Source organism: Falco punctatus, assembly GCF_963210335.1.
Source record: "Falco punctatus genome assembly, chromosome: 1".
Classification (NCBI taxonomy): Eukaryota; Metazoa; Chordata; class Aves; order Falconiformes; family Falconidae; genus Falco; species Falco punctatus.
This window is the reverse complement of record NC_137580.1, coordinates 96,148,647-96,162,156: the sequence shown is the minus strand read 5'-3', so window position 1 is coordinate 96,162,156 and position 13,510 is coordinate 96,148,647. Positions and strand designations below refer to the sequence as shown.

The 13,510-nt window shown below is 46.6% G+C and overlaps 1 protein-coding gene across 16 annotated transcripts in view; it reads left to right on the top strand.

The window, feature by feature from the left end:
- Positions 1 to 13,510, top strand: part of PITPNM2 (phosphatidylinositol transfer protein membrane associated 2) — a 141,329-nt gene that overhangs the window by 90,229 nt on the left and 37,590 nt on the right. For all 16 annotated transcript variants that reach the window (XM_080369650.1, XM_080369648.1, XM_080369638.1 and 13 more), the window contains 2 exons: positions 7,005 to 7,328; positions 10,364 to 10,459. In XM_080369650.1, coding sequence (XP_080225776.1) covers positions 7,005 to 7,328; positions 10,364 to 10,459 — 420 coding nt within the window. The remainder of the gene's footprint in view (positions 1 to 7,004; positions 7,329 to 10,363; positions 10,460 to 13,510) is intronic.

Here is a 13,510-nt window from a genome sequence, read left to right as displayed (position 1 = left end):
TTTGTCGGTTAAACTTTGCCAGATCATTTTCAAAATCTGCCAGTTTTCTTATTGTGAACAAAGTCTTGAAATGCTGCTCAAAGAAATAAGCTTCATTTCTGAGCCCGAAGTGGTTCCAGAAAACCAGTCCCTGGAGCATCCCTAGTTTCTCTCTGCCTTGTGACAGGGCTGGTGGCTCTCTGTGTGGCCGTACATCTCTGTCCCCGGGGCTGTGGTGGTCAGGGCTCTCCACGTCACTGTGCTATGACGCACCCACTGACAGCTCTCAGTTAACGAGTAAACGTGCTGCTTTGATCAGTCCATCATTCTTAGGTCACTGCATTTAAGGAGGTCCTGTTTGTGTCCCAGAGGTAACCAAGGGGAGGCAGTGCAGGTGGTAATTTGTTCTTTGCAGAAATTCTGTAACACAACTGATACAGTTTCCACAAGAGACAGGATCTATGGCCAGGTGGAAAACCTGAAGAATGTTTTAAAGAAGCATTCTTGAAAGTATCTCAAAAAAAGTGCAGAGCCATGGCTGTTCCCTGGCAAAGAAAAGGCCAAAGAAAGGCTGTGTAAAGGATGCTACCTACTGTCTGTACACAGTAAATCCTCCTGCGTGACCTCTACAGCTGTCCTTTCTGTATGCAAAGCTTCTTTGAAGTGCCTCGTGCTAGCATAAGTAATTTTATAGCTCTTTTCCATCATACTGTGCTCCTGAGAGCTAATGTGGAAAACATTGATAGAGCAGTGGAGAATAGTGTGCGCTGCTCTCAGAATAGTCACAGGTTGCTTGCCTAAAGCTCCCTTGGTTTTGCTTTACCCACAGATGGAAGTTTTTACCTGTTTCAGAATGTATTACAAGTGGCTCTCTGCAATGAACTCCCTTGGTGTCTTGGTGACATGGGTTAATTTAGTGTATACTGCAAAACGTGGGGGCAGAATAACAACTCCATTGTATCTGTTAAATGAAAAGGAAGCATGTGACTCTTCCAGTTGTTCAGAGGTGTTTGGCATAGATTAAACTGTGGTCCCTTAGAAACAGTTCTTTTGTATTTCATGAAAGATTGCCTGCCATTTTCCTCTTGATTGAGGCTTTGCAGAGAGCCGAGCCAGCTCATTGTCTGCCTTTCAAAAGCCTTTCCACTCTGTTATAATGATGGCAAATACTGTTTTTCAGAGTGGTTAAGATGCATAAAATCAGAAAAGTCTTTAAGGCAAGACAAAGTTGAGCGAGTGAAAAGTGAAAGCAAAAGCTTTGGGTAACTACAGAAGACGCGTAGCCTCCCCCTGCGATGGGATAGCCGTGGGGAAGCCGTTAGTGAGTGGGAAGAGTGCCACATACACCAGAGACAGCAAGGTATGAGAATGTTTTACGTTGGGAAGATGTGGGCTACAGCATGACTGACCAGGCTTATACGCTGACGCCAGTTTTGGGGTTTCAACCGGTGACCGAAAGCGGGTGGAGACCTTGGTGCATTGTGTAGCCAGTGGTGGACCCAGCTGGCAGGTGCTAGAGGTGGTCTCGTGGGCCAGCCCCTCCTTGGTGCTTTTCTCCTGGTTCCTCTGTTCCTCCCGGCTCCTGCAGGTTTGTTTCTTGGGGCATTGCCACGCTCTGTGCAGGGTCAGAAAATGGAGGCAGAAACCAAGAGTGGGATCCAAACTCTGGCCGAGGCGGGGAGCAGTACTTCCCAGCACAAACTGCAATCGGAGAACGAGTTGAAAGAAGAACACATCTGGGTTAAGTGATGGATGGATTAGGATATGTAGAGAGGCTACTGAGCACGGAGGGAGTAACTCTGGGGGATGGTGTTGAAAATGTTCTCAGTCTTGCTGAGTGCAACAGCCATTTTTTCTGATGACTAATTGGACAGTTACTCAGTGCTTTGACAGCCTGAGACACAGACTAAAATTGTGGGCTATTAGTCTACTTGGCTGTAATATTTGTGTGCTTTTTTACTCCTTTCCCATAGAATTTAAGTTTAATTGGACTGGCACTGCATAATGTTCTGCTCCCACTTGCTTCGTAATGGTGCACGTGGGCTATGATTCTTTTGTTGTTAAAACAAGTGTGTTGCCTGTGTATGGGTTATTGATTATATACTACGGCAAAGTGTGTTCCCATCCCAGTAACTGGAGCTTTGTCTAAGCCACTGCGTCTTTAAATATACCCCAATTCTTGCACAGTGAAGAAGTGGTTTTAGAAAGCTCTTTTGCCGAACTTTTGCTTCACTAAAGCACTCAAATGAGAAGGTTCATCCAGAAGGACACTGCCTGCTGGGGGCTGCAGGTGGAGTGGTGTCTTTTCAAGGGTAGGCAGGTTGCAGTTAGCGTGATGTGGATGTGAGCACGGGCTTTTCTCTGTGAGTGGTCTGAGCAAGGGAGGGTAAGGAAGCAAGCAGATATAACTGCGGGTTGCCTTTGATCGGATACCTTCAGATAGCCAGAACTGTGCTGACGAGATTATGGGATCTGTTGTGACTGTCAAGGAAAGAGTGTTGCACGGGGAAGATCAGGCATCCTCTATCTGCTGCCGGGAAATTGTGGGAGTGCATTACAAAATGCTTCGGAATGTTGCCACTGGGTACATAGTCAATAGGTATCTGAACAGTTGCTTTATATGGGTAGTTGAGGGGGTTGGGGGCAGGATTTGATGGTGGGGGTTTTAATTGGTTTTGGATTTTTACGTGCATTGAGGTTTTGTTACGTTTATTGTTTTTACTTCATGTTGAAAACCAAACCCGGAACTACAGACAAAAGCTTTTTAAATTAAGCTAATCATTATTATAATGCTGTCCTGGCTTGTCTCATGGTCATTCACACTTCCTTTTGTAAGGTTAACTTCAACACCACAGTCCGCAGGCAAATCATTTACAAGAATCAGCACCTCATGGATTCAACCAGTCTTTGAGTTGTTGAGGTGGTGAGTTTGAAAGGCAAGTGATGTAAATGTTTGCGCCCTGCTAGACTCTTCACAGATGATCTTTCTGTGCAGCACAGTGGGAAATGTTATAATTAAATGAATGCAACAGTGACAGATACTTCTGAACTCAATCTGCATGTGTACGTGTGTGCGTGTGTGTGTGTGTGGTTTCCTTGGGCTTTTTTTTTTTTAAACCAAAGGCTTGCGTGCTCTAGAGAAGTACTAGACTTGTTAACTACTGACATTACTGAAATCAGCTGGTACCTGCATCCTTATGCAAAAAACGTTCCTGTTATTTCTATGGAGTTTGGTTGGTGACTTGCCTGCTGAGACGGCGGGGTTATCCTCCGGTTCTGGGAGCAAAGGCTCAGATGACTGTGGTACATGCTGGGTGGAGGGGGAAAACCTCCTCTAAAACTCTCCCTGATTTTCTTGTGCCACTTAGGTTGTCTCCTCACAGCAGAGTCACTTCTTTGTGAGACCGCCTCCTACCCTGCAGTTCTTCCCTGCTGCGCCGTTGGTTTGTTCTGGGGGTGAGAAGGGACCACGCACCCCCACAGCAGGAGGTGGCAGGGGGTGGAGGGGTGTCACACTGCCGGAGCCTCTCCCCAACTGGGCTGGTTGCATTCTGTCCCACCTGGAGTAAGGTGACTGGTGGGATGCTGTGCCCAGCCTGTCCCCCGGCCAGCTGCCCCTACCCAGGGCGAGCATGCTGCAGGCTTGCAAGGCAAACTGCACGTGGGCTGCAGCCAGCTGTGGGGCACGACTGGAAAGCACAGCGTGTGGGACTGGGTGCAGGGCAGGGACTTCTCAGGCAGAGCAGGAGATGTTTGCACCTCTCTTCCTTCCACAGAGAAAAATGAAAGCAAACCGGACCACAGATGCCTTCAACCACTGTGCTGATGGGCATCTGTAATCTGTTAAAAAATTTTTTTCCCAGTTGTGCTGGGTCTGACCTGTCTACTCTTTTTCATTTTCCAAATTTTTCATTTTCCAAATAAAATTTTAATTTTTCATTTTTCAAATAAAAAGCTTGGTTTTCTCTAACATTTTGATTTAAAAAAAACACACTTGAAGACTTGATTATTTTTTTCTCCATTGCACAGGGAGGGAAGCAGTGTCTGGGTAGGTGAGGTCAGTCATTTGTTGCTGTATGGTGAATCCATGTAGCTGCAGGGGGTACCTGGCGTGTCCTCTGGATCTCTGCTGCCTACTGGAAGGCTTCAGCACTGCAGACTGCAGATTATTTCAGTGATATATTCACTGCTGTGCACTCAGGGACTGCTCAAGTTTTCCATCCTTAGCAGTGAAGATGTTTTTCTGCAAGCCATGGCTTTTATTTTTCCATTTCTTTCATACCTGGACAGCCTCATTCTTTTCCAGGTTTTCTCCCGGTGTTTAAGAAAGAGAAATGCAGCACTGCTGACATGTTCCAGGTGAAGGCCAGAGGCCAGAAAAATAATCTCCGTCTTTTTGACTTGGTAACAAATCTGGAGTGATAGAGGCACAACAGCTGTGGAGCACTGTGATACCCTCCTGATTTCAAAAGAAGGCGGCTTTAAGGAAGGGTGGTTTGGGATGTCTGATCAAAGTGATGTGAGCAGTGGAGATGGGGCAGTCTGTGGGTTGGGAGGAAGCAGTACAGTCGATTTTTGTCATCTAAAAGATTAAGGGGAAAAAAGGCAGAAGGGAACTTCAGGAGGCTTTTTTTACCCCCAAGTGGTTTTCATGTCCCCTGTGATGTTAGTCCATTAAAACAAAGGTACGTGGTGGGTGGCATCCATGCCTTAACACGGAGAACTTCTGAGGAGTTGGTGCCTTGATATGTCAAGGTTGGATCCAGGAGCATGAGCGGAGGCTGCTGAGCTGTGGGACAGAGGAAACCTTGGGATGAGGGTGAGGGGGCTGTTCGCTTCTTGTGTCTGATTGCAGTCTGGTTTCAAGGTGTTTCAAGCAAGGTAGAAGTTGACATTGTGGATGTGGAAGTCCAAAGGATGGTGGTGATGGAGACTGAATTCCAGCAAGGGAAATATTTTCTTGGCTTTTGGCCTGGATGTGGTGGGAGTTTAATCTTTGTCGTTAGGCTCTGCTGGTTGTCAGTGGTAATAGGAGGTGAAGAGGCTAAAACATTCTCCTGTAGTTCTGCAAAAAGTAATCTGGTGGGGAAATAACTCTGAGTCTCAGCAAAGGTTGAACAGAATCGAGTTGCCAAGGCCCCTTGTTCTGCCCCCAGAAGGTCAGAGGTGGCTGGCTCAAACTTGCCTCTCCTGCTCAGAGCTCCCTTCTGAAAAGCAGGCAGAGAAACACATAAAATATTAATAGGTTTAATCTTCCTCTGCAAATGAAGTTCAGGTTTGGCTGGTCCATCGCATTAGCTACTGAGCTCAGCGGCTGTTCCCTCCCGGGGGGTTGACTTGCGAAGGCTGGTGGCATTAAGAACTAACCAAAGAGCAGAGCAGATGAGAAAGTACCCAGACCTGGAAGGAAATAAACCTATAAAAATAAGGGGTTTTTTGTACGTTTAAAACCAAAACAAAAAGTGATTGCTGAAAACAAAAGGGATATTTAGGCTGAACATCGTAGAAACCGTGACAGTGGTGGGTTTGAAGATTTCCAGTACAGCAGTGAAGCACATTGCTGGAAGCACCTTAGAAACCGTGTGCACGGTGGGACCGTCCAGCTTTGGCCATGCTCCTGGAGATGGAGGGTGGCTGACGAGGGCTGGTTTTCCTCTTGGTGGTGCTTGGAGAGCTTGATCTGCAGTTCCCAAAACCCAAATGATTTGAATGGAGCCTGTTGATCGCGCTCTCTCTCGTCGTAGCAACGGCTGTGACCTGCAGGCTTCGGCCAGGGTCTTCACTGGAGCACGGGCACAGCTTTCTGGCACAGCGTGGTTCTGCTCCAGGCTTAGGAACGGAGGATTGTTGATCCATAATCCCACTGACAACAAATACCACTGCTGCCTTTGGCATGTCCTTCAACCCATCTCTGCCTCAGTTTCTCAGTCATTAAAGGGAGGACAATATTCATTGATTTTTTATCTTCCCCCCCCAAGGCCTCCTGAGGACTAGTTTGTCGGTATTTATAGAAGCTTTTAAAAGCACCATTACTGCTGTGTGCTCCCATCAGTAATAAAGACCAGTTTGGAGCTTTGACCTGTTGTGAGCTTTTAAGCAATAATATTGGTTGAAAATCCTGAGTGACTAGACTGTCTTAAAAGTCTTGGTGGTATGGTGATGTTAGCCAACAAGTTTAATTTTTGGAGGACAGTTTCTGTTGCCTGGTCAGGAGCATGGTGTGTTGATAGTAAGACAGTTCTTCCTTTCAGATATGTGATGCATTGAAGTTTTTTCAATTGGCTTTACCCACTCCATTTTTCTCATGCAGCAGAAGACAGATGGTATCTGCAAAATGAAGTACCTTTATTTCCTCCTTTACGTTGCTTCCCATCCCATTATCTCAGGCACTCATATTTGTGGTGCTGTTTTGCCAATATATAGAAACCAGGTGCAGAAACCAGGTTTCCAAGTAAAGGAGAGGTTTTAGTCTTAGTGCTGCTGATGTGGGATGTGCTTCTGTCATGCAGCAATTGTGATGAGCTATGTAGTGTTCATCAAGGAACCACTTGAAACTCTCTGAGATAAAAAAAATCAGTGGGTTTTGTTGATGATGTTGGTTTTGTCTTTTTTTTTTTTTTTTTTGAGGGGGGGGGAACATACTTTACTCTGAAGGCCAGATCCAAGTGTTGCAACTTCCTAGAACTTCGTGGAACTTGCAGCTGTGGTCCTTGGTGGAACAGACAGTCACAGCACAAAGTCCTCCATCCAGACTCAGGAAACCCCTTCCCAAGTTAAAAGCAGTTGCAGAGGACCGGCTAATTCTTCAGTGCATGGTTGGTTAGCAAGAACTGAGGAGATAAAAATACACAAAGTGACCAGTTGCCATCCTGATGCTATATGAAGGTCCTTCACTGCAGCTTATAGCATTGTGGTTTTGATGCCACTGCAATATCCTTGCCATGGTGTCTTGAGGTTTTGGGGAAGGGAACACATCGATTCCTGCAGCTTGTAGCGCTGGTGACAGGGGCATTTTGGCTTTGCAGGCTTGCGGAAGGTCATGGTCCGTGCCCATCGGCAGGCTTGGTGCTGGCAGGATGAATGGTACGGGCTCACCATTGAGGATATCCGGCAGCTGGAGAAGGAGGCACAGTTGATGTTGGCTCAGAAGATGGCCCAGTTCTGCAGTGAAAATGATACTGAACAGCACGGCGTCAAAGACGCTCCTGGTGAGAAGGATGTTGAAGCCAAAGCAGTTTCACCTGTTGACACAGAAGATGCTGCTGGTAACAGCGAAACAGTCTCTGGGAGATCACTCACCAAGCAGTGGTCCACCTCTTCCAAGTCGTCACGGTCTTCAAAGAGAGGAGGTAAGATGCTGCGGATGACTTGCTCTTCTGAGCTGCATGGGAGGTGGGCTTTTGGGGGGTAGGACTGTGTCTGCTTTGGCTGGCACCTTTGGGACAATGCATTTATCTCCTGTAAGTCCTCTTAACTCAGAGGCCTTCTCTGCTGGTGTGGCAGGCTCAGGCTTCTCAGGTGACCTGTTAGGGATTTGGGAATGTTTCTAGCCATCACCTAACTGTGACTCAGTGGCACGTGGCAGAATTCTTGCCAATCTCAAAAGCGGAGAACCTATGAAAAAACAGTAGAAGAGCGGGTAGCAGCTGGCTGGAGCGTTGGGTCTCAGAAGAAGACAAACAGCAGCACAGGGAGAGTTGGTTGCTGTTACCTAAGAACCACTGGTGGCTTTTCTGAGACCTGGCCCTTCAGCAGGGTTCCCTTTCTGCACGCCTGCTGTGTCACAGAACTGGCTGGGCTGTGGGTCGCTGTTAACTGCCTCTGGTTTTGCAGGGGGCAGCTGCAGCAGGCACCCTGTGCTCCTTGGCCGGGCGTACACACCGCTGTGTGCCGTTCATTTCAAAAGTGGGTGTTCGGCTCCGTGGGTGCTGCAGTGCAGCTCACACAGCAAAGCAACCCCCTTAGCTACTGGGGAGCTGAAGGCAGGTACCCCCAAAAAAATGAGTGGGGGTACTACTTCCCCTGGTGATAACATGCAGTAGCTGTTTGGAGACCAGACCTTGCAGTCTGGGATTAGGTGGGACCATGGATTACGTTTATGTTGCCTTTGACATACCATTCAGGAAGCTTTCAGGATTTTGCTGTTAAAGCCCTGTGCTGTGGATACCCTCTAGGGATTCGCTCAGTCCTGAATTTTGTCATGCACCTCTCCCTAGGCAGTCACCTTTTTTTGCTGTACTAATCTCTTCCCTCCCTTGGACCATTCTGTACAAAGGGGTGAATCCCCAGCGAGGCACAGACAGAAGGCTTGAACCCTCAGCAATTCCCTCTCCTTTTAGTTAAGCACAGCTGATCACAGGGTAATAGCAGCTCTCACAGCAAGAGGGCAAAAAAAAAAATAAACCTTGATTTTTTTCTGGAAACCCCAAGAGGCAGCATTTCTTCCAGTGACGGTGGAAGGGGACATCTGGGTGAGTGAAGCTTCTTCATCTCTCATACGCACTAAATACTGTGGGTTGAGTCTCCATTTTCATTTACCACTCCATCACGGATTTCATCGCGGGGTGAATGAGAGATGAGCAGTAGTTGTACCTTGCGATGACTCACTGGAGTGAGCCCCAGGGAAGAACCTACCAGATGCTTCGTAAATCATTGTACAAAGATAAAAATGCTGGCTGCTTTGCTTGCACCAGGATTTTATGTTGATGTGCCCATCTCTCATTGTGCTCTTGGTTATGACCCCCCTCTTCCACTGCTGACATGTTCACTGGAAGCTGTGGTTTTCAGACCTCTCAGGATTTCGCTTGAAGGTTTTCTGCTGGTAGCAAAGCATGAATTTTTTATTTATTTAAAAAAAAAAAACAACTTGCAGAATGTCTCAGCTTTTACAAGAAAAAGTAATGAAAGAAATGAATTGTGATGTGCTGGGAAGTACGTCATGCAGATATTTTAATCCTTCTTCATGCTGGCAGCATATTAACATATGGAAGCCAGGAGGGCTGTCTCCACTTACTGCTACCTCCAGCTGAAAAAAAGCAACGCCTTTTCTCCAAAAGATCTCGGTCCTTTCTGTACCATCTGAGCAAGACCTCTGGTGATAGCAGGACCCTTGTCACCATCCCATATGTTATTATATGCTCTATTTTTAGCAACTATTATGCTAGTGCCTTGACGTCACTCCAGCACGAATTAGCTCTGCTCTGCCAACCTCCTTGCTGGCTGCTCCCTGAAGGGTGGGTGGTGGGGTGGTTGGGGGCTGCTGAGCCAACGCTGAGCTGCAAGGAGATGACTCCACGCGGGGTCTCCATCCTCTTTCCATGTGACAACCGGGTAGCAAAATGAAAAGGATTTTATTTATATCTATTTAACGCTGCTACAACAATAGTATGAAATGGCTCATGCAGCTGTCACAGTAACCAGAGCCTTTCAGTGTCTTTGTGTATGCTAAATGAGAATTTGTCAGTCTCCTCGGGTTTTTGCTGTGTTGGGTTAGGTGGCTGCTGAAAGTGCTTTGTGTGCACTGTGTGGCACGCCAGAGCCTTCTGAAAGAGGGGAGAAACCTCTCTCGTCGTTCTCTGGACAGTGCTCCCTTCAGACGGCGGCTGTTCTGTTACAGGTCCAGCCAAGAGCTCGGGCTGGATCATGGCTAAATTATATTTGGTGGGGGAAAAAAAAAAAAAGGCAAAAAAAAAAGCTGTAATACGTTTATATTTAGTGCAGGGAACTCTGGAGGCGAAAATGAAAGGGAACAGGGAGGTGTGAGAACAGGAGGGCAAACAAACCAAAAAGGACCGTCGGGTTTTCTCTTCACTCCATCAGGACAGTGGCTCTGACAGCTCCCTATGAAGTAGTTGGATAGCACTTTGTTTAAATCATTCAAGTTTAAAGTTTAAATAGATCTCTAATCCAATTTGTGTGGAAGCAATTTCCTTCCAGAAAACAGATCATTTCTATCCAGGCTGCTCTGCTTAGCTACCCACCCGAAAGTTAGCGAAGCAGAGGCATGGTTTGTGTGCTGATTAGAGGCACGAAGAAAGCTTCCAATCAGCCTGCTTCCTTCCTAATTGCAAACTTTAAAACCCAGCTGATTTTGCACGTCCTACTAACAATTATAAATAGCTGCCATTCAAAATAGCATAAGAGTGATACAAACAGCTTGCTTTAATGTAGCATCTTGCTGGCAGGTTCTAACAACAGTAAACAAACAGGATCTGTAAAGCGGTACGCTGACATCACACCAGCATCATCGGGGTTTTGTGTTTTTGATATTGCAGCAGTGAATTTTCATAGAGAACACACGACTCTTCCTCCAGCCAAGATCATGTTGGGAACTCTCCGTCTTGTCGATGTAGCGTATCACATAAGGCTTTTTTGTTTCTTCCAGCAAGTCCCTCACGCCATAGTATCTCCGAGTGGAGGATGCAGAGCATTGCCAGAGATTCAGATGACAGCTCAGATGATGAATTCTTTGATGCACATGGTATGTGGAGCCTAAATCACCGTCGTTTGTTTCTTGAAACGGTGGGGTAAGAGAACGGAAGGCACGAGGGTGGGGGGTAAGTGGGGAAGGAAGCGAGACCTGTTTTGCTTTGTTTGAAGTCTTTTCCTTTCTAACCAAGATACGTGCAGCATCAGTGCAGCTTCTTCCAGCATCCCCAGCATCACCTAGCAGACTCTTATATTTAATGCAGCAACGTTTCAGTTTCAGTGTGATCTATTTGAAGGGGTCTTGAACAGTCTTAACCTTTGGAGCTGTGTTGTCTTTGGTGCAAGTGAGTGTGGGTAAAATTCAGGAATACGAACTGGATTGTGGGTGTGTCCTAATGATTCTGATTCAGTATGACTGATTATTTTTCTCATTTATTTTTTTAATCAGGAGGAGGTATGATTCATTGCCCTGTCTGGGCCTGAAAAAACCCAAGTTTGCCTTTATTAACTCCTTATTCTCCCATTCCAAGAAATACAGTAGTGAATGCAACAGGGTGCTTCAGGTGCCAAAATTAATCAGTGTTGATTCCAGAATTCTCCAAGTAATTTTGACTGTCTGTATTAGGAGAAACTGTGTCGTTGTTTTTCCTCTGTGCATGTGAAGAAGCTTTGTTCCACTGCACTCATTTTATATATTGTACTTAATACGTATTTCAGCCTGAAGGGCTCTGTCTCTATTGACGACAGATGGACTCTTCTCTTGGCTTCTAATGCTAATCTAAGTTGGATGCGCAGTGCGTGCTGATGAAGTTGGTGACCTTTCTGTGAAATGCAATTGTTAGAAGATGACACCCCAGTTTTGTAAAGCGGAACTTCACTGATGTTCAGCTAGAGTTCAGTCTCAAAAAATTGATAGTATCGTGTTCCAGAGGAGTTCCTGCATCAAGTGTTTGGGCATGCATCTCGAATTCCGGGGTAGAAAGTGGCATGCTATTGTAGAGTGACTTGCACAATAGCAGCTGAAATGGCCAGGATGTGTGCAAGGCAGGGAATGATTGTCTCTCTCACCTGGAAGGAGAAGGGCCAACTTAGTTTTAAGTGTCTCTCTTGATTAACTTACGTAGCATCTACAGAAACTATGTAAGGAATTTATTGTAGCAATATACAAACAAGAAAAGAGGAGTGAGTCATCAAAATGGCATCATTGCTATCCACACTGTTTTTTGCCTTTTTAATTACTGAGTAATAAAATTGAGATAGAGGCAGCTCTGCCTCCATCCAGGGCCCCAGGGACTCCCTTACGTGCTCCTAACAGGCCTCGGAAGGAGAATTAACAAAAATGAGCCTTGTGCCACAGTTAGCATCAGCACCTCTGTTGCAATACTTCTAGGAGCTTGCTAACAGAAGCAGCAGCTCCTCCTCTGCTAGCACACGGCGTGTCTCCGTTGACGTACAGCCTGTCCTCTGCAGTCCGCCTAGTGGGTTTGAAGAGTCTGCCTGCCTGGTCTGATGAGATTTTGGCTTGTGAATTGAAGCCTGGATGCGTGTGCTGTTTGACACAGCCCTCTCTTTGAGAGGGACCTCTTACTGCCCCTTGGCCCCCAGGGACATGGCCCAGCTCCGGGTCTGCGAGCAGGGATGAAGCACTGCTTGCAGCTCATCCTGCAAGGCAGGCTGGCAGGGTCGGTGCCATGGGAACTGGCACAGATCAGGATGTGAGTCGACACCAAGCACAGTTCCTCGGAAGTGCTTCCCATCTATACACGCACGTTTCCTCGCCGTGCAGTGGGTGTAACCTGGGCCCGGGAAGATTTCACATCATCGGCTTCCCCCTCGTCTTCATTCACTCGCATACTCTGGTAGAGATAGTGACAAATACAGTCATATCTAATATCTATCCTGTAATAAATGCTAATAATGGGAGTAATATCCCATTCGGTGATCGCTTGAGCAGCCATAAGGGCTGTAATTAAACCTCTCAAGGAAATAAGTTTAATATTTAGATTAAGTTGCTGGAGGAGCTTTGAGTGTAATCTTCCTCTTAATTCTCTGCCAGCCTGTGCGTTCCATGCTTGTGCTTTCCACTTGTTCTGAACAGGTAGCTCTGCACTCCCTTGTGCAGGGAAATGGGGATTTACTCAGATTTTTTTCCATAGCTGAGAAAGGAAATGGCATGCTGATGCAAAGTTTCCAGGTTGCTCTCTTTATGGTCAAAGTGTAAAGAGAAGCTCCTAAAAATAATTGGTCTTTGCTTGGCTCTGCACTTAGTTCCCTTCATATATATATTATTTTTTTAAGCTATTGCTCAGATTTGCTGGAAAGATGGATATATTTCATAACGTTTTTGTTCCCCATCCTAGTATTCTTCCAACTAATCATTTTTAGTAACTGTACAGCAACAAGAAAAGCGGAATCCCAGGCTGGGACTCTGAAGAATTACAGCTTTTAGATCTATAAGACATCTGTAATTACTGCTGTTTATTATTATGTTTATAACTCTTTATTAAATTTACAAGCCCAGTATTTTCAGGGAAGAAATACTAAGTGCAGGAACAATAAATAAATTAGAAAGCACTTAACTTCTGTAACAAAAGATGCGTCATCAGTATAAAAAAAGAGAAAGGAAGGGGGGAAAGAAAGGAAGCAGCAACCCAAACCAAAGGTGTTTTGATCTTGTAGGACTGGCACTGCTGTTGTTTGTTTTCCTGTGGGTTCAAGCAGGAGCTGCGGGGCTCTGTTTCCTTCCCAGGACCTTGCCAGGACTGGGCAGGAGGCGCAGAGGCTGCCTGGTGCCCTGCCCCGCTCACGGGTGGCTCTGCGCTCTCCCCAACACAGGTGGCTCCATCAGGCTGCTGCTGTCCCAGAGAACCTCTCGTTTGCTGTAAACATTCCTGCAAGCCCTGTCTCAGCTCCAGGCTGGCTGCCCTGCGTTCAGGCTTGGGCTGGGAGTGAGCTCATCACACGAGATGGATAGCCTAGCCCTGGCCAGGAGGCATGGGGGGTGGGGGGGGCCTGGCCACGGGGGGCACTGGGATGAATTCTTCCAGCACTGTGGCTGCTCGTCGCTTGTTCGGTGATGTGTCCGTGGGGCTCAGCTGCTTGT